The sequence below is a fragment of the Brienomyrus brachyistius genome, chromosome 12 (genome assembly GCF_023856365.1).
Source record: "Brienomyrus brachyistius isolate T26 chromosome 12, BBRACH_0.4, whole genome shotgun sequence".
NCBI classification, from domain to species: Eukaryota; Metazoa; Chordata; class Actinopteri; order Osteoglossiformes; family Mormyridae; genus Brienomyrus; species Brienomyrus brachyistius.
In genome coordinates, this window is record NC_064544.1 from 26,984,364 (window position 1) to 27,004,379 (window position 20,016).

General features: G+C 43.2%; 1 protein-coding gene and 1 long non-coding RNA gene across 6 annotated transcripts in view; one reads left to right on the forward strand and one right to left on the reverse strand.

Annotated features, from left to right (window-relative positions):
• LOC125705380 (uncharacterized) overlaps nt 1-11,482 on the forward strand; it is a 104,711-nt gene extending 93,229 nt beyond the window's left edge. Inside the window, exons 2-3 of the long non-coding RNA XR_007381496.1 lie at nt 11,193-11,284; nt 11,385-11,482. This is a non-coding gene — a long non-coding RNA (uncharacterized LOC125705380). The remainder of the gene's footprint in view (nt 1-11,192; nt 11,285-11,384) is intronic.
• Nucleotides 1-20,016, reverse strand: part of LOC125705349 (uncharacterized) — a 180,831-nt gene that overhangs the window by 152,639 nt on the left and 8,176 nt on the right. For 4 of the 5 annotated variants that reach the window (XM_048971882.1, XM_048971880.1, XM_048971881.1 and 1 more), the window contains exon 7: nt 18,391-18,462. The exons of the other annotated variant lie outside the window; for it this stretch is intronic. In XM_048971882.1, the coding sequence (XP_048827839.1) occupies nt 18,391-18,462 (72 nt within the window). The remainder of the gene's footprint in view (nt 1-18,390; nt 18,463-20,016) is intronic. 5 annotated transcript variants of the gene reach the window in all.

Sequence of the window (20,016 nt, forward strand, 5' to 3'; positions counted from 1 at the left end):
GGGGAATGAACCTCAACACTACCCCAGCGTGGATTGAGTCATTCCATACAAAACAGACACAACTGTCATTCCCCTTTCACACATCCAGCTCAAACAAAGTACCATTCCGATTAACAGACTCCCACACCTTCCACTCCGCATGAACAAGCTTATCTAGTATATGTTACAAAATCATTGTAAATGTACCGCTGCTGCATTTGCATGAGCTCTGCATGCGCTCTCCCAGCCAATCATAATCATTTTCATCCTTGCTGTTGGACTCGTACACAATGCGGCACATTTGAGTGAAACTGAACAAAAATTAATGAGGAGGAGAAACTCAAACAAGCACATTTGTCTTCCGCTGTTTGGAAATATTTTGTATTCCACAGAGATGATACTGAGTAAAACTAAGTGATTTGTTGGCACTGATCTGTGGCTGTTGGCAAGAAAGTGACACATTATCACACAGCGTGGACTATTGATGACACCACTTCTGACTGAGAGTTTGCTGTGTGGGTTTTGGCTGCTGCTTCTCACTGGTGTTTTTGTTGGTCCTGTAGCTTATTTTCTTAACTTGGCCGTATAATAACACCTATAACACACCTGCTCTTTACCTGCACATACCCTCCTCCTTTGCTCCTGCTCTGTCTGCATCTGTGCCCAGTGAGTTTTTCCCTCTTACTTCGTTGCTGTTGCCAGTCTGTCTTGCTGAAAGGGCAGGTTACCTGCTTGTACTTTTTCATGGTTTTTAGCTGAGCTGCGTAATGAGCTTTGGCTTCGCTAACATGCTCTGTCTGATTAGCATGATGTTGTTATTTGGCATCTTTACTGCTTTTTGTCCTGAGTGCTGCTGTGTAGGATCACACACACATACACCAGGGCTAACATTCCAACTTTTATGGCCCGGAAGTTTGGAAGCTCTGAGATAAGGTCCAGCCTGGTACGAGGGGTACTGGGTGGCTTAGGCACAAAGGGGGGTTAGTGCCACACACACACACACACACACACACACACACACACACAGACACACACACACACAAGGAGGCCCAGATATGAAGGGAAGCCAGCATCCCAACTATGCCTCAGAGATTTAGGGACCTATGGGCAGGAGCCTGGACCTCCAGGATAGGGGTCCCTCAACTTAGCACGCAAACCCAACCCACCCCCCCCCCCCTTTCTTCCCACCTCACACACCACAGACACACAGTCCCTCTAAGAAAGCTCTGTTTTAAGCTTTGCTTGGGTATGTTGTGTATATGTGATTATAACTGATTAGTGTCAATATCTGGATTTTTTATGTTCGTTTTTTTGTTGATTTTTTATACTCTGAGCAAGGTACTGCCTCCAAGCACTGCTCCCTGGGTGCTGAATTAGCTGCCTCCTGTTGTGTCACGATGTCACATATGGGTTAAATGCAAAGGACACATTTCATTGTTATACACTGTGTGTCAACAATGATCACTAATCACTTAATGCTTTGTGTGTCACCCTTATAAACACACCTCTCAGATTATTGCCTATTCTATCCTTCTCCCTTAAACCATTATATAGATATAAAGATATATGTATAGTTACCCATGCGAATAAAGATATATGTATAGTTACCCATACGAATAAAGACATATGTATAGTTACCCATGCGAATAAAGATATATGTACAGTTATTCATGCGAATAAAGATATATGTATAGTTACCCATGCGAATAAAGATATATGTACAGTTACTCATGCACACTGTCATGTCGATCTCAGAGAAATTAGGGAAGTTAAATAAGGTAACTAAGTATCTTAGTGAGTCTCCTAACTATTAGAAGCCTTTTCTTTGTCTGACCCCCCTGCTTCTCTACATTCCTTCTTACCTGATCCCACAATTAGTCAGTCGGCCCTTTTCTTTGTCCTCTACTTTCTATAATAAAAATGAATGAATCGATATGTGTATTGTTATACTTCGACAGCAGATCATTATAATAAGCCAAGCCAACCACAAATTGTCATTAACAGAAGTTTAACTGAGACTGTGATTACAGTGAACTATCTAGCCTAAGATGTGCTCTTCAGATGGGAGTTTGGAATGTAATTTATGTAAAACTCACCTGAAGTGTCAGCATCTGGTGACAAGCAACAATAACCACCCATACTATGTACTGATGTGAGTCATCAACATGCATGGTGTGATGTTAAATTGTGAATTTATTAATGTAGATTGTATGAGGTGTGATCCTTTAGGTTGGTCTAAATCTGCTCAGTGATTGTTATGAAACCATGTGGAGCTAAAGTTACTCACTTCTAATCAAAATGAACTGTAAAGTGGTGTCATTATAGTCATAAATCCCAATATGACTGCTAAAGCCACGAAAGTCCACCAGTAGATTCATGAACTTCAGACCATTAAACCCGGCACCTCAGACTCAGAGGGGTGAAGCCCGTCCGTAAAGCCTGCCTTGAAGCCTGCTGCCCAGAAGAAAGCTCCAACACCAAGACAAAGACTTTCACCTTAAAGCTTCATGAAAGATCAAAAATCAAAGGGGCTCCACGCAAAGAACCGCTCCAGACACCGTGCCTTCTTAGGTGCCATCGCTTCCTCAGCTCATCACCTCTGCAACCAAGTAAACCAACTTCCATTCATTTTAACTATCTAATCTGTGACAGTCAATCTGTTATATAACTCTGAGTGTGTGGTTTCAAAATTGTGTGCTTGCAGTGCGGAGCAGTATTTCCCCTTTAAGGATACCCATTTAAATCCGGTCACTGCATTTCCATATTCCATTGTTTTGCTTTATTCTGTTATGTTCTGTTTGATGTTACATGTAATGTCTGTTGTATGATACTGTAGTATTAGATATAAATGCATGCCGTTTATATAACACACATCTCCGTTTCATTGACTGCTCACAATTAAGTCACTGCCTCTGTGTGAACTGGCTCCTAAGCTATAAAGCTATAAACTTCAAGCTCGCCTGAAAATATCGCGAGACTCTCTCTCAGCGGCTGTGGGAAGAGCTTCGCTACGTATCCACTACCTTACCTGGTGAAGTGTGTTTGGTGGACGATCATTCTAACCCAGGTTACTCAGCGATACTGTAATTAGTGAATCCCACCCAAATCTCCCATTAACAGACTAACACTGGGCATAATAATTAATTAATAATCATCAACAAATAATAAATAATAAAAGAATAATTAATTTCCCTTCACATTGGTGGAGATCAAAACTATCTGACCTAATTTTTCCTACAACTGGTATGTGCAGCTTCATTACTCATTTTAATCGACAGCCTGGAGTTTTACTGCATATGTTTGTTTTTTAACACCTTTCAATGCAGCTCATACACTCTCAAGTCGAACTTAAATGTCTTCACTGCCATACCCGTTTGGAGTCAGTATCGTACCACCTGTGCCAGTCACTTGGAATTGTCCGACACCCTCGTTACACCCACCACTCAGAAACAGGACCCTCCATTATTTACGACTCTGACGCTGCGATCCTGACTGAATATTCATACAATGGTGTTCGCCGCGTGACACTAAAGCCATCCGAGGAATAACTCATGAGCATCTTCATCCTCTTCCAAATCCATCTGCCCCATTTTCTCCCAGCCATGTCCACTTAAATCTTGCCCTTCTGGATGCTCGTCCAATAACCAAAAAAGTATCTCGGATCAACGACCTCATTATCCAGAAAAAAGTGGACATAATTTGTATTTTAGAAACTTGGCAACAACGTGGTGACTATTTACATCTGAAAATGCTGACCCCCCCCCCCAGGCTATAACTACCTATCAAACCCTGTTTATATGGAAGAGGGGGTGGGCTGACTGTCGCTTATCGATCTACTTTAAAAATTACTTTCATTTCTTGATGTCACTGCTTTTGAATATATTACTCTGAAGGTTGTTTCCTCCCCCCTTTGCTGCTGTTGTTAGTTTATCACCCTCCATTATCACCCTTCCTGGCAGAATTTAATGATCTCCTCACACTTATCTCATCTCTCTGCCTTCCATTATTGTTCTTGGTGACTTTAATATCCATGCTGACATAAGAACATAAGAAATTTACAAACGAGAGGAGGCCATTCGGCCCATCAAGCTCGTTTGAAGAGAACTTAACTAATAGCTTAGAGTTGTTAAAATCTTATCTAGCTCTGATTTAAAGGAACTCAGGGTTTTAGCTTGTACTACACTAACAGGAAGACTATTCCATACTCTAACTACAAGCTGTGTAAAGAAGTGCTTCCTCAGATTAATTTTAAAATGTTCTCCCATTAATTTCCACTTATGGCCATGAGTTCTAGCATTCAAACTAATATTGAAATAATCATTTGGCTGAACAGCATCCAGACCTGTTAGGATCTTATACACCTGGATCATGTCCCTCCTTTAGTCTCCTTTCCTCGACACTAAACAGATTCAGCTCAGCCAACCTCTCCTCATAAAACATTCCTCTAAGACCAGGAATCATTCTCGTAGCCCTACGTTGCACCTTTTCCAAGGCAGCAATGTCACTGAGACTGACTGCTCCTACACATCTGAGTTCATCTCAGCATTAGTATGTTTTAATATAACACAGCATGTTAACTTTCCAACTCTCATTCATGGTCATATTCTTGCTTTGCTCTGTTCTAGTGGTTTGAATGATGTTTCTGTCTCTGGTTCAGTCTCTGGTATCTCTGATCAGAAGCTTATTGAGTGCAGCTTTAACTTTCACTTCACAATAAGGCTCCCTAATGTGGCACATTGTAGTACAGCCATCTTAAAGTGGCAGAAGTTTTAGGTAGGTTGGTCCCTATTGTACTCCGGTTATATACAGGGAGCTGGTTTGTCTTAAGGTGAGTCTTGTTACTTTGGGTGGTGCACAGGTGGAATGGATGGCAAGGCTGAGGACAGAGACTAAGATAAAAGCAGGAATGAGGAATTGTTTGGTGAATCTGGTTGGTAAGAGGGAGGGAGAAAGGTCATGTGAATGTGTTACGAGTTGGATAAGAGCAGTTTATTCGCACGGCAGGTGGATTTTTCACCCTCTACAGCCAGCCCAGGATGTGGAAAGCGGGATGAGTGCAGCTTAGTCACGCTGATTGATGGATTGCATTCAGGTGTCTCTTTACGGATGGATGGATGGTAGTTGTGGTTTGTTTGTTAAATGACATGCTATTTTTTGGGTGATATTAGAGTAATTTGCTGAGCTATATTGTAACCAAGCGATATCGCTTTGTTCCTGGCCGTGATCTGGAGCTGCAGCAAGTGGATATACTACACCATTGCATGGGAACCCTTAGCGTAAGGTAGCCATGTTTTAATTTATATTTAGTTTGGTTAAGTCATGGAACGAGGCTGGTTAAAAGAAGGGGTTTAATGATTATTAATCCAGAATGGCATGTCATGGAGAGTATGTGGGGTATAACTGATTTAATATTACATGTCTGTGTGCTTATATGTGGTTGTGGTTTATTACAGAGAGTATTCCAATGGATATCCTAATTCCAGAGTGTCTGTGCCGCTTTTCCTCTTTTACATCCTACTAATCTACCTCCAAGTATTATAGGGAATTGGTATTTCGTTGGGTATTGTATTTGTTTTATTGTGTGTTTATTTTATTTTCTTTGTTTGGAGGGTTAGTCTTTGTAGGGGCATGGATAAGAAAATGTTGCCAATTAGCAGCTGCCCAATGTAATAACTGACCGCTGTGGATTTGCTGTGGTGTTTCGTTCATGTCCCTTGCTGTTAGTGCATTGTGCTGTGCTGTGGATGATCGTGTTTCAGTGCTGTACCGGTTAACAGAAGTTATTCAGACCTCAATTCACTGTATGTGTGTGATTCTGAGGCCTGGCTAGCGGACGTTAGTGGGCCATCAGGCAGCGCATTACTTGTCAATGCTCTTATATTGGGCTTTATATATGAATAAACTGTTATTGACTTTATTTCTGTACCAGCCTTCTTTGTGTGTCCGTTCAGATCACTGTTGTAATGGAGAACGAGTATTGTATTATGTTACAGTTATAAAGGGATTATGAATGGTTTATAAGCAGGTTATTAATTAGGTTGTAACACTTTGTAAATCATCCATCCATCCATCCATCCATTTTCCAAACCGCTTATCCTACTGGGTCGCGGGGGGTCCGGAGCCTATCCCGGAAGCAATGGGCACGAGGCTGGGAACAACCCAGGATGGGGGGCCAGCCCATCGCAGGGCACACTCACACACCATTCACTCTCACATGCATTCCTACGGGCAATTGAGCAAGTCCAATCAGCCTCAGCATGTTTTTGGACTGTGGGGGGAAACCGGAGTACCCGGCGGAAACCCCACGACGACATGGGGAGAACATGCAAACTCCACACACATGTGACCCAGGCGGAGACTCGAACCCGGGTCCCAGAGGTGTGAGGCAACAGTGCTAACCACTGCACCACCATGCCGCCCTTGTAAATCATTAATAGACAAAAATACAAGGTATAATAATTTTCTTTTTATTAATGAGTTACTACCATTTATAAGTGGCAAAAGGGAGCCTTATTGTAAAGTGGTCCCCACTTTAATACTCCTCCTCCTAAGAAAATTTGTGACATACTGCAATACTAGATCCATTAGTTCTAATCTCTTTGCTGGTTCTCTTCTATCCTCTTCCCCGTCTGTCTTACATAAACTCCCTTCTCCTGATACTATGGTTTCCTTCTATAATGATACTATCTCTGTACTGCTTAATGATCCAGACCCTCTAAAGACCAGGCTGATCCCAGCCACTTGCTCTTGTCCTTGGTTCCCCCCTGAGCTCAGAATAATAAAGGCCACTGGCCAGCATCCTGAACACCTTTATAAGAAATCTGGTCTCACTGTGCACATGCTTTTATACACTGAGCACATCCACAAGTACAGGGACGCCCTACATGCTCACAGCCCACTCCCCTGTAGACCAGTGGTGCTGGATGTATATTTGCATAGCATGACACTGTTTGTGATTTAACAGTTTTTTTTTTAATCCACCACATTGTGATGAATAGAGCAAGAGAACAAAAACACAGAAATGGCTGTTGTGTGCCAGCCAGTGACTAGGTGAGATGGTTTAGCCTCTATGGTTTAACTAGAGGAGACATTGGCTGGGAGGAAAGTGCTGTGTAAAACCTACTATTTTGTTTCTCTTCTCAGCCTAGGCTCTCTAGGAAAAACATCCAGATCACACGTATCTCTACTACTGAAAATTTCTTTAGGGATGTACATATATACAATACTATACTACTCAGACCAATTAGCATACAGCAACCCAGAAAAGCTAATAATGAAATGTGGTAAAGACTAATATCAGTGCCATACCATCCTCAATCGTGGTGGGTCTCTAAAAATTAAGCTTACTGAAAATCTGAATATTAAATGAGAAAATGATTTGATTTGTTCTTCTATCCCAATTTGTGGTCTAAAAGCAATAAGGCCACCATCTGCTTTAGCGGAAATGCACTCCTTCAACCATCCAACCATTAAGATAGATCTCACCTTTTCTCAGACCTGCTCAATTATAATGTTAAGCAGTCTAACACAGTCTAGCTTCATAATCTGTGTTTAGTGACTGATACCATACATTTCACTCACTTTTATAGCACAGGGCGTTCTCAGAAGAGCTTGACTGGTTCTTTCTTACTATGACGGAAGAAGCTTCTCTCATTCATGCTTAAATCAATACATTTATAATGACAGTCTTTCAATGTTCTCCAACTTACATAAACACAGTTTTTTGGTTATCAGGAGCTGAGCTGAAATAAAACTTGCATAAAAAGAGAGAAGGATATGTTGGTCTGAGTCTTTATTATTATGGTGGGTTAGTAAGACACAACAGCTCAATGTCCAAATGAGTTCAGATGAGAAGACATTAAAATGGGGCAGATATGGGCCACCCATATTGTACTTGTGTGCCACCACTTGTGTGCGTTTGGGAAGAGGTGGAGACACATTGTCTTAATACTCTATGTTGTAAATTGAACACTATAAGAGTTAATAAATATTAATACTGCAAAAACAACACTCACTGCACACTGTAAAGAGTTAAAGATAACACTGAATGGTGTGGACCCATATAAACACCATGCAGTGTTAATTTAACACTGGCACATTTGCTGTGTAGGTTTAACCAGCTTCAATCACTTTGCACATTATTATTGCCATTGCTACCGATTAGTAGTATAGGACATGGATATACTTGCTGCGTAAACTCGCGTAGCGTCACTGTACCTTCCTCCTGCAGTTTCCACCTCGGTTTGCCTGAATGCACATTGTCTACATTAAGATTCACTGCACAGACGCACAGAACGTGCGCCTTATATTTAGAACGTGCCCCAGTTAAATGGGTCTGGCCACGCCGATGATCCAGCATGACTTCACATCAGACCAAAATACAGTGTCTGATTTTTTGCACAATTTTTCACAGACTCCGCCCACGTTGCACAACATCCAAACCGACTGTATGTTGATTAATTATGTGTGGGTTGACTAATCAGTTAAATGATTACAGACAAGACTGTTAAATTTGATTAATATCATTTTAAGGGAACATAATTATTTGAATTGATTCATTGTTTTTATAGTGATCATTAAGTCAACTCAGAGGAAATGACTGGAATTAACAAACTGGAATTATATCACCACAACTTAAAATGCTACACTCAAAACTACTGAGTTACTACTCAAACAATTAATTTTTGAGCAAAGTCACATTTGTGGAAATGAGTGAATCAAATGTTTAGGCAAAATTAAGTTATATTAACTTTTATTAAGAAGTACTGTTAGATTTTACAGAGCTGTTAACAAACTCCTCAAACCTCCTGTACAAGCATGGCCCAATACAGCTGAGCAGTGCCCAGCATTTTAAAATTTTTTTGAAGCCAAAATTAACCAAATGAATCCTGTTTTTCCTCCTACTCGGGGCCGGCTTTAGACTGGGGCAAGAGGGGGCAACGCCCCCTTAAACAAACGTGCTGCCCCCTTAAATCAAACTAAGAAAAGTTGAGGAAGAAAATAATAGATTACCCACAAACTGAATATGGACGAGATTTACTACAGTAGCTGAAATATCCACTGGAAAAGTCACAAACGAGGTGATAAGTTTTACTTCTTGTTCGCTCTTTCCCAGCGCGCTCTGTTTGTGCGCGGGCTCACACAGCAGTCGGCAGAGATCCCCCCACTCACCCTCCCCCCATGTAAACATCCAATCACTGTTAGTATGCAAATGAGCCGGTTTCTCAGTAGGCAGGGCAGAGCGAAATGAGCTGTGCGATTGCGGGAGGTTTAGAGGAAGCAGCTCTCTCGTCAAAATCATAGCGATTCGTGAGATAATTAACAACTAAAAAAATACATCTATATTTGTACATTCAATGGGGGACTAGCCCATTGTTCTTCTCAAAGTTTCAATCTGGTAGAGAAGTGTTTCTTTCTCGATCCCACAAGCACCACTGTGAGCCAGACTGCTGCACAGAGCCGACTGGAGGATCTGTGTCTATTGGACCTTGACACAAAGCTCAACTCTGCACTCAACAGTTTTATCGTTTCATATACAGATGTAATCACAGCGATTTTAGTAAAGCTTATTCACTTTCCACCCCAGCTTCCAGCAGCTCACAAAGGGAAAGTTAATGTTGTAAGATGCATCCTTTTTTCCAAGCTTTTAAAAAGTGTGGTGCTGCTCCTGCCTGTACCAATAGCAGGAGCAATGATTCTGCTGCTGGTCCATCAGAGACAGCAGCCAGCATGTCTCCTCCAGTGGCATCAACAAGCACTGCTTCTCCTGTACCTCTGCCAAGAACTGCAGCCCCAAAGCAACCCGCCCAGCTACCCAGTGACTTAAATGGCAATACACCATCCCAGCCAATACTGGGCAGTTACCCCAAACGTGTATTTGCTGGTACATCATTAAGATCATTCAATCCCGCCTGGTACCGCACACGACCATGGCTGGAGTACTCTGTTGTGCGGGACGCATGCTTCTGTTTCCTCTGTCGGAAATATGGCAGCACTGTTAATGAGAGGGATGTAGTTTTTACCTTAACTGGTTTTAACAACTGGAAAGCAGCACTTGATCGAGACAAGGGGCTACAGAGGCATGTGTGCAGCCACAACCATGTGCAGGTTTCAACCATGTGCAGGCTTCAACCATGTGCATACTTCAACCATGTGGACTGAGCATAAAATCAGGGAGGCCACAGGGGGGACAGTGGATTCAGTGTTGGTTGGTAAAACACAACTTGAAACAAACCATTACTATGCAAGAGTATTGATAATGCTATAAGGTTTCTATGTGTAAATGAGTTGGGGCTCCGTGGGACTGCAGAAACTTTGAGACATGATGCAGCGGCTAATTTGTCTAAAACTGAGACCTTAGAGAAGGATGAGAAGCTAGCAAGCATTGCTAAGGGTATCCCAAAAAATGCAAAATACACATCTAAGGATATCCAAAATGAAATTATCCAAACACTGGCTGACATGGTGCTTGGAGAGGTCAAGAAAAAATACGAAAGTGCTGATTCTGCAGGGTTTTGCCTCAAAAGTGATGGGACCAGGGATAGGTGAAATGTGGAAAATGTGTCTGTGATAATACGGTTTGTCAGAAATTCCATGCCAGAGGAGCATCTTATTGGGTTGCTTGACTTGCAACAACTTGATGCAGAGTACATCACCTCTGAGATACCGTTACACCTTTCTGATGCTGGCTACAGTGCTGACAGTATACGGAGCCAGTGTTATGATGGAGCTTCTGTGATGAGTGAGGTTAGAGGTGGTGTACAAGCTCTGCTCCAAAAGAGGCTTGACAGATATGTCCCATACATCCACTGCTAGAACCAGCAACTGCACTTAGTGGGTGTGCATGCCATGCAGAGTGAGCCATGTGCAAAAAGATTTTTTAGTTCACTCTACAACTTTTTTCACCACCGCTATGTGCTCAATAAACATGATGCACCTTGTCTAAAAAGGCTGTGATCAGATGGACAAGCCAATATGAGGCGACAAGGTGCACTATGGACAATCGAGAACAAATCCTTAGTATCCTTTCTGAGATGACAGAGGATGATGATGCTGCAGTTGACATGTGCACTGAGGCATCAGGCCTGCTATGCCAAATTAAGAGGGATCACTTCTTTGAGACTGGAAAGTTCCTAGTGCAGGTGCTTGGTGTCTTGAAACCAGCAAATGCTATTCTACAGTCTCAGTCAAATGATCTGTGCAGTGCTACTGAGGTTGTTAGTGTAGCACTGGACTCCGTGAGGATGACATGCATGAGGATGACTGTTGGGGAGTGTCATCTCCTGCTGAGGATGACTGTTGGGGAGTGTCATCTCCTGCTGAGGATGACTGTTGGGGAGTGTCATCTCCTACTGAGGATGACTGTTGGGGGGTGTCATCTCCTGCTGAGGATGACTGTTGGGGAGTGTCATCTCCTGCTGAGGATGACTGTTGGGGGGTGTCATCTCCTGCTGAGGATGACTGTTGGGGAGTGTCATCTCCTGCTGAGGATGACTGTTGGGGGATGTCATCTCCTGCTGAGGATGATTGTTGGGGAGTGTCATCTCCTGCTGAGGATGACTGTTGGGGGATGTCATCTCCTGCTGAGGATGACTGTTGGGGAGTGTCATCTCCTGCTGAGGATGACTGTTGGGGGGGTGTCATCTCCTGCTGAGGATGACTGTTGGGGAGTGTCATCTCCTGCTGAGGATGACTGTTGGGGGGTGTCATCTCCTGCTGAGGATGACTGTTGGGGAGTGTCATCTCCTGCTGAGGATGACTGTTGGGGAGTGTCATCTCCTGCTGAGGATGACTGTTGGGGAGTGGCATCTCCTGCTGAGGATGACTGTTGGGGAGTGTCATCTCCTGCTGAGGATGACTGTGGGGGATGTCATCTCCTGCTGAGGATGACTGTTGGGGAGTGTCATCTCCTGCTGAGGATGACTGTTGGGGAGTGTCATCTCCTGCTGAGGATGAGTCACATCCAACACAGAGAAGGAGAACAATGAGCAAACACCTGGGTCAAAGTGTTGTGCTTTCAACTTTGGGCCATACAGACCCTGGTGACCCTACCATTTCCCCCCATCAGTCTCTGAAAAGATCCCTGCTCAACACCCTTGACAGGGCCATTTCAGAAATGGAAACTATATCTTCACACAAGAATATTGACCTGATGAGAGCCATATCTAGTCTTGCACCCAAATCTAGCACATTTCTAGATCCCACCCTGTTGCACCCTCTGGCGGTGATGGCTGGCACTGTAGCAGATGTAAGTCTGAAAAATGAAGTTCTTGTGGCAAAACAGATGCTGCTCAAAATATGTTCAAAGGAAACAGACCTGCCCACTGTGTGTAAACTCCTGCAGGAGTACAAGGAAGCCAACCCTGAGTTGCATAAATTGTATGTAACAGCCCTGGTAATTGGTGTGTCTTCAGCATCGTGTGAGAGTTCCTTCTCCACTTTGTCAAGGGTCCTAACCCCCTATCATCGCACCATGTTACATAAAAGAAAGAATTTGGTGATCTTAGCCCATGAGAAGTCCATAACAAATAGCTTGGATATGGATGAATTTGTAAGAGGTTTTACAAAGTGAAACAGGAGATTGTTGCTGTAGAGTGGATGGAGGAGAAGGAGAGTGCAGCTGTTCAGTTGCAAACAGGGAGTTCGGTTGCTTGCAAAACAAACAAGCTTAAAGCAAGACAAAAAGACAAAAAAGAAGAAAAAGGTTCAAATGTTCTGTTCTAAATCAGTTGTGTTCTGCAAATTAGTTTGAGAAATGTATGAAAAGACATGGTGAATTGTTTTTTTTTTTTTAATTACTATGCTGACCATTTTTAGTTTTGTACATATTGGCTATATAGAGAGGTCTTATTTTATTCTTTATTTTGCAAATTTATTTGAGAATTAGGTCATCCAATTAAGATCATTTTTTATGTTGTTGGTTGTAAAGATCTGGATGGATATTTAATTTTATTCTATATTTTTTTATTCTATTTTTCAGTTTTCTTTTTCAAGACTTGATTGATTTTTTCTTTTTTATAACTTTGACTACCCTTTTTAGTTTTGTTAATATTGGCAATAGTGAAAAGTGTTTTGTTGGGTTCAAATATGTTTGATATAGGCTATCCAATTAAGGTAAAGGTCATGTTTTTAGTTGTTATAAGCTGATGAGGAATATTTTATTTTATTTTTTATTGTTTTATTTTTCAGTTTCCCCCTGAGGGATTGCCACCTTATCGTGGTCAGGGGGTTTGCATGCCTCAGTGACCCTAAGAGCTACACCAGCAGAAGCTCAGCCTTCAGGTGGGACACCCAAGTTGGACAGGTCTTAGGGTAGAGGCCTGACAAAGTGCAATCCAATTACACGACAAAGACAGTTATCCAAAACACCCCCGCCCCCAGCACCACCCCGCCCCTTTCCCGCCTCCGTCGCCACCATGTGCCCCCCTCACATTTCTGTCTGCCCCCTCATATATGCCTGTCTAGAACCGGCCCCGCTCCTACTTCTCAATCATTCTCCCCCTTTAACCTTGACTACTACTTTTATGCCTGTTGACAGCTTGACCAAACACTTACACCTCTACTTAAAGCATGTTCTTCTATAATCAATTCTCCAGTTGCATCACTGATAAACACGTCTCCCTTCCAGCTCTGTCCCTTCTTCTCTCAAAGCTGCTGCAGTTACTCTTGTCCTCAAGAATTCTGAGTTTGATCAATCATCTCTCTCAAGCTATTGACCTCTAATCTTTCTTTTCTGGCTAAAGTGATGGAAAGAGTTGTAACCACACAGCTACATGCCTTTCTTAATGGTAACGCACTATACCTGCCATTCCAGTCCCTCCTCTTCCTAATCTGCATCATTCCCTTTGGTCAGATCATTTGCAGATATGGCCTTAATGTTCACTGCTATGCTGATGATATTCAGTTATATATTAGTACACACACCTCCACTGACTCCCTTCCCAATACACTTACTGATTGCATCACACATTTAAAGCTTTGGATGCAGGATAACTTTCTAAAACTTAACACAGACAAATCTGCAGTCTTACTGCTCAGTGTGAAATCATTAGCTAAATACTCCAGTTTCTCTCTTTGTTTTGATGGTGTCCCTCTAAATCCTGCTACAGTTATCAGAAATCTTGCTGTCCTATTTGACTCCTCACTTAACTTTGATCTTCATATAAATTTCCTCTCCAAAACTGCATTCTTTCCCCTCCATAACATCGCTTGTCTGTGCCCATTTCTGTCCAGTACTGATGCCCAAACTCTGGTTCATTATTGATTACTGCAGATCCCTTTTCATTGGTGTTATATCTTGAGGGTCCTCTAGATGTCCTCATGGCTTAGGTTAAGATACATGATGGCCTGCTGTTCCATTTGTAACGTGGAGGAAAATGTTTGAGAACTACTTACTTAACACACTAAATTAGTTATTAAAGCTACTGGTGATAATTGGCCAGATACTAGGCTCCGTGTCACACTGCTGCATTGTCTGGGCATGGAAGAGCAGCATATTTTCTACACATTACCGGATGGAGGTACGACTTATGCGGCAGCTTGGTGGGCACTGGAAAATCACTTTGTGCCAAAAGTTAATGTGCTGGCTAACCGACATGCATTTCATGTCGCGCACGGTGACCAGAGGAATCGGTGAGTCAGTACATGGCGGCGCTATGCGAGCTAGCTATGAACTGTAACTTTGGTGCTAATGAAGGTGAGATGCTGAGATCAATTGGTGGAGCGAGCCTATGAACAGGCAGTGAAGAAGGAACTACTGATGAAGACGGATATTAGTTTAGACGAAGCAGTAGCATTAACCACGCAGGTGGAATCGGCCCTAAAAACTGCTACTTTGCTTGCGGCTCCGGCAGCTCCGATATAAACCATAGCCGCTAAACTCAGCCGTGATAAGCGAGGGAAGTCATGCCAGCAGCAGTACCAGTCTGCTAAAACAGGACCAGGAAACAGGAGAGTTTGCAAATCAGCTGTTAAAGAGGTACGTGAAGTCGTTGTTCCTGAACTTACTGTTCTCTGCATGGAAACCAGTCCTTTTGCTGATAAAATACATTGTAATGTAGAAATCAAAACATCAGCTGGTCAATCTCAGATGGTGACGCTGATTGTGGATACAGGTTCATCAGTATCTATCCCACCCGAGTCAATTTACAGGAGACATTTTCCTGCCTGCCCACTGACGCAGCCACAGGTTAGGTTAGTTACATATGCAAAGGAGCCGTTATCTGTACTGGGGTGTCTGGCTGCATCCGTCTCCTATGAGGAGGTGAAATACCCAACCATGTTTTATATTGTGGAGAGTGGGTCGCCATTGTTAGGCATGGACCTGATCAGAGGGCTGAAATGCCAAATTGTTGGAGGCACAATGATGAAACCTACCGTGTCAGTGGGTGAGATGGGGACTGAACAAACTACACCGTTACGCTGTGTGAAAGGTTTTGTTCATCGAGTACAGGTGGAGGAGACAGTGAGGCCAGTATGACAAAAATTGCGACGAAGTATCACTTGAACTTCAGCGGTTGTTACAATCTGGAGTCATTGAAAGAAGAGATGCTTCCCCATGGGTTTCCCCATAGTCGTCACAACCAAAAAGGGTGGAGGAATTAGACTGTGTGTCGATTTATGGGAGCCTAACAAAAGCGTAATCATGGATTGCCACCCTCTGCCTCACATAGAAGACCTGCTCACAAAGCTCAGTGGTGCAACAGTGTTTTCACAGACTGATCTGAGGTCAGCATATCACCAGCTGCCACTACCTGAAGACAGCAGACGCCTTACTGCATTCATGACGCACGATGGCCTGTTCAGGTTTACCCGGGTACCCTGTGGTCTGGCGTCGGCACCATCTTGCTTTCAGAAAATGATGCAGACTGTGGTTAAGGACCTTCCAGGAGTTCACAGCTACTTGGACGATGTCATAGTGCATGGTGCATCACAAACCGATCATGATAAGCACCTTAAAGAAGCTTTACAATGTTTCACTGAATTCGGACTTCAGCTTAATCTGAAAAAGTGCGCTTTCAACCAGGAAAGTATCACATACCTCGGACATGTAATTTCCAAAGAAGGACTGCGACCTACACCCAGTCATATCACTGCTATTGCAGAGGCCCAGCAGCTCGAGTCATGCCTGCTTTGCCTTCCTTTTTGGGTCTTACTTCATGGTTCAGAAAGTTTCTTCCACGCTATGCTACAGTTGTGGAGCCTTTGAGAAATATTCTTTGAGCTGGAGCCCAGGCCAAATTTACCTGGACTGATGAAGCTCAGGACAGTTTCCTAAAACTGAAAGTTATGCTCGTGAATAGCCCAGCTTTCTCGATTTTTGGCCCAAATTTATCTGCCTTTGGAACTACAGATGCTTCAGATTACGGACTAGGAGGAGTTTTAACTCAGTTGCTTCCTGATAATAATGAGAGAATTGTGGCATTTGCTTCTCACACACTGACACCAGCTGAGAGGAAGTATTCTACGGTCGAAGAGGAGACATTGGCATGCATATGGGCAGTGGAAAAGTGGAGAACGTTCTTGTGGGGGCGGCGATTTACTCTCAGAACGGATCACCAGGCATTACAACACTACTGGCCAGCAAGGGCATGAACCGAGCTGGTATGAGAATTGCCCGCTGGTCCTTGAGGTGTATGTGCTTTCAGTATGATGTGACACATCGGCCTGGCATTAAGAATCAGGTAGCCGACTGCTTATCACGTATTCCGCTGCGCTCTCTAGATGATGAGCATGTCGAAGGACCTGCCCTCGTGGAGGAAATATCTCCCCTGCATACTGTAGTGCCACTGGAATTTGTTCATGATGGAATGTGAGTCGTGTACCCAACTGTTACAGTTGAGGGTCAGAATGCAAACCGGTTTGCCGCAAGTAAGAAAAGATGTTTCTGTGGATATGGTTCCGTACTTCGTGGTGAAAAACAAACTTGCGGTGGAAGCCCCCCTTGTCTTCCGTGGGCCGCGTCTGCTTGTGCCAGTTTCACTTCGTACGAGGATTATGCAGTGACAAGGCTGAAAAAATATACACACCACCAATGCAACCCGTGGACTTTCCGAATGGACCATTCGAACACATTGTTCTCGACATTTTGGGACCATTTGACTGCGGCCCCCCTGACTGCCGGTTTGCAATCACAATGACAGATTATTTTAGTAAGTGGCCAGAAGTAGCATTCGCAGCTAATGTGACTACGGAGACTGTACTGTCATTTCTGCAGTGCGTTTTTGCAAGAGAAGGAGATCCAAGTACAGTGTCTACAGACAATGGGCTGCGGTTTACGTCCACTGCATTTGCATATTCTCTCACAGAAAGAGGAATCAAACACATTCGTACTACCGACTTAAAAAAGCAAGCACTACACCGACTACAGACGTAATGCAGGCACCACAACCATAAAACCTGGAGACAAGGTTAGAGTCTTAAAGCCTTTCCAAGTCAAGAAGGGAAGGCCCCAGTTCACTGATCCACTGCTGGTACAAACACAGATTGGGCCAAACACCTTTGTGTTGAGCGATGGGAAGCGGTGGAATGCAGCTCGTTTGTCACCCTGTCCAAGGAGTACACAGGTGTCCATTACTGAGGCTCCTGAGATGGTACCCAGTTCACTGAGGATGAGTACAAGGGAGAGAAACCCACCATTGAGAACTAAAGATTATGTAATGGATGCAAAATAATTTACTATTCTCTGTTGTTCTAAAGGGTTCAATTGACAGCCAGGAAATTTGAAGATAAATGTTAGTGACGTTTATACTTGTTACTTAAATAGGTGTAAAGTGCTTTGTGACAATGACTGTTGTTAGAAGTGCTATATAAATAAAGTTGAATTGAATTCAGTTGAATTGAACAAGGAGCACTGGGGGGTAACTTATAACATAAGGCTTTAGATTCTTTTTTGTTTAATAAATATGGCAACATATTGCAAAAATATCAAACATTGTGATGTGATGTTTTTCCAATAATCATGCAGCCCTAAATTTAAATAATCCTCATTTCTTAGCTGTTTAAAACTGTCCCCTTTCAGGCAGCTGGGCACTGGAGCAGGTCAGGTTAAGCAGCTGTCTAAAGGTAAACAGGCCGAGCTTCTCCCAGGACTTGGGCTGGAAAACTTTAGGTTACAGGTCCTTGTCTTACCCACCCTGCTAAGGACCGGCCCTCTTAACTGGGTTACTGCATGGGGGAGTATACTGGGGATTCAGGTGGGAATTGGGGTTTGATTTAAAGGTATTTCAAAACCTAAGTGACAGACAAATTACTACAAGTCATAAATGAGATGAAAAATTACATTATAAAACACTGAAGTATGTTTGGCATCTTCAAAGTTGCACCACAGTGTGTTTAATATTTTACCAGGAGCTGCTGCTTCATCCTGCTTTACTTTAATGTTTAATAACCATTAATTACACTTAAACTCACCTGTTAGGACACCGACCATAATGATGGGAAATGCAGTTCTTAGAGTGTTGAATATAATGTTCTGCCATGTAACTGCAAAAAAAGAAAAGTTATTTTTTAAATAAAATAAAAATGGGATTTATAATTGCATGTTAAATTCAACCCATCATACATCACACCAGCTACCCCTAATTATAGGAAAAATATTTAACAATGTCAGACCATTAATGATCATTCATTCCTCAAGGACAAATTAAATAAAAATTTATCATATCTGATCATGAGTGGTAGATGATCGTTTCACACACATTAGCAGTAGAAGATCCTTATTCAAAGTAAAAGCCTCTGTGACCCACATTACAGTTGGACAGTGCACTGTTACAACCCTGATACCAACAGTAACTGGGTTGCAGGAGAACCAGCAATCATATGTGTTACGATCGCAATGTGGAAGCAGGCGAAGGGAGCCATAAGTACAGGAAAACGGGGTTTATTTCGAGCAGACCGGGAAACCACAGGGCAGCGGCAACAAAACATCAATGACAAATCTGGGGAAAACGGACTCAGATGCGGACGAAATACACAGAACATATCAGACTGATGGAAAACAGCTGGGCACAATTGGGGAAGCACATGTGGATGATCAAGGGGCGTGGCACACATGTGGACTGGACATGGGCGTGGCACACATGAGGACTGGATATGGGCGTGGCACACACAAGGACTGGATATGGGCGTGGCACACATGAGGACTGGATATGGGCGTGGCACACATGAGGACTGGATATGGGCGTGGCACACGCAGGTCATAACAGTATGGAAACACCTTGTGGAAAATGTACTGATGGATTTATTACAATGGTAAATGGACTGCATTTATATAGCGCTTTTCTACTCCTACAAGTACTGAAAGCGCTTTACAATTCATGCCTCACATTCACCCATTTACACACACATTCACACACCGGTGGCGGAGGCTACCATGCAAGGCGCCAACCTGCTCACCGGGAGCAATTTGGGGTTCAGTGTCTTGCTCAAGGACACTTTGATGGCTTCAGGAGAAACCAGGGCTCATGAGGAATTTGATGTTGTGTAGCTCAGCTTTCCACAGCTCAGCCCAGGTCACCTTCTTCTCAACCATATTTTCCCATCTTGACTAAACCTCCTGTTGCCTCATTCCCACCATCCAGCACAATCTCTCCTCTTTCACTGCTGCTCTCACTTCCTGCTGGACCAGGAAGTTTTCTTCCTTCCCTGAGTGATTAAGGTGGGATGTGGAGAAGGATCCTAGTCCAGCTCAGCCTTGCATCACCACTCCTACCACTTTCAGCCTTAAACTTGGCTTGCAAAACCATTATACCAGCTCTGGCCACCTTCAGATCGCTTGACCCTCTGTCAGAGGCGGACATTTCAGGTCCAGAAAGTAAAACTCCAGACCAAGATTTTGTTTCAACCAACCAGTTGAGTACTCTGTGTCTGTGACTCTTTATACTGAACTGGTGGGTTGAAACAAAATCCTGGATTGGATTTTTACTTTCTGGACCTGAAATGTCCGCCTCTGCCCTCTGTACAGCAACACTTTCCCAGCTCCTGTAACCTTGAACTCCTCCTCCAAGGACTTGAGTGGCAGTCACAGGTTGTTTTGAT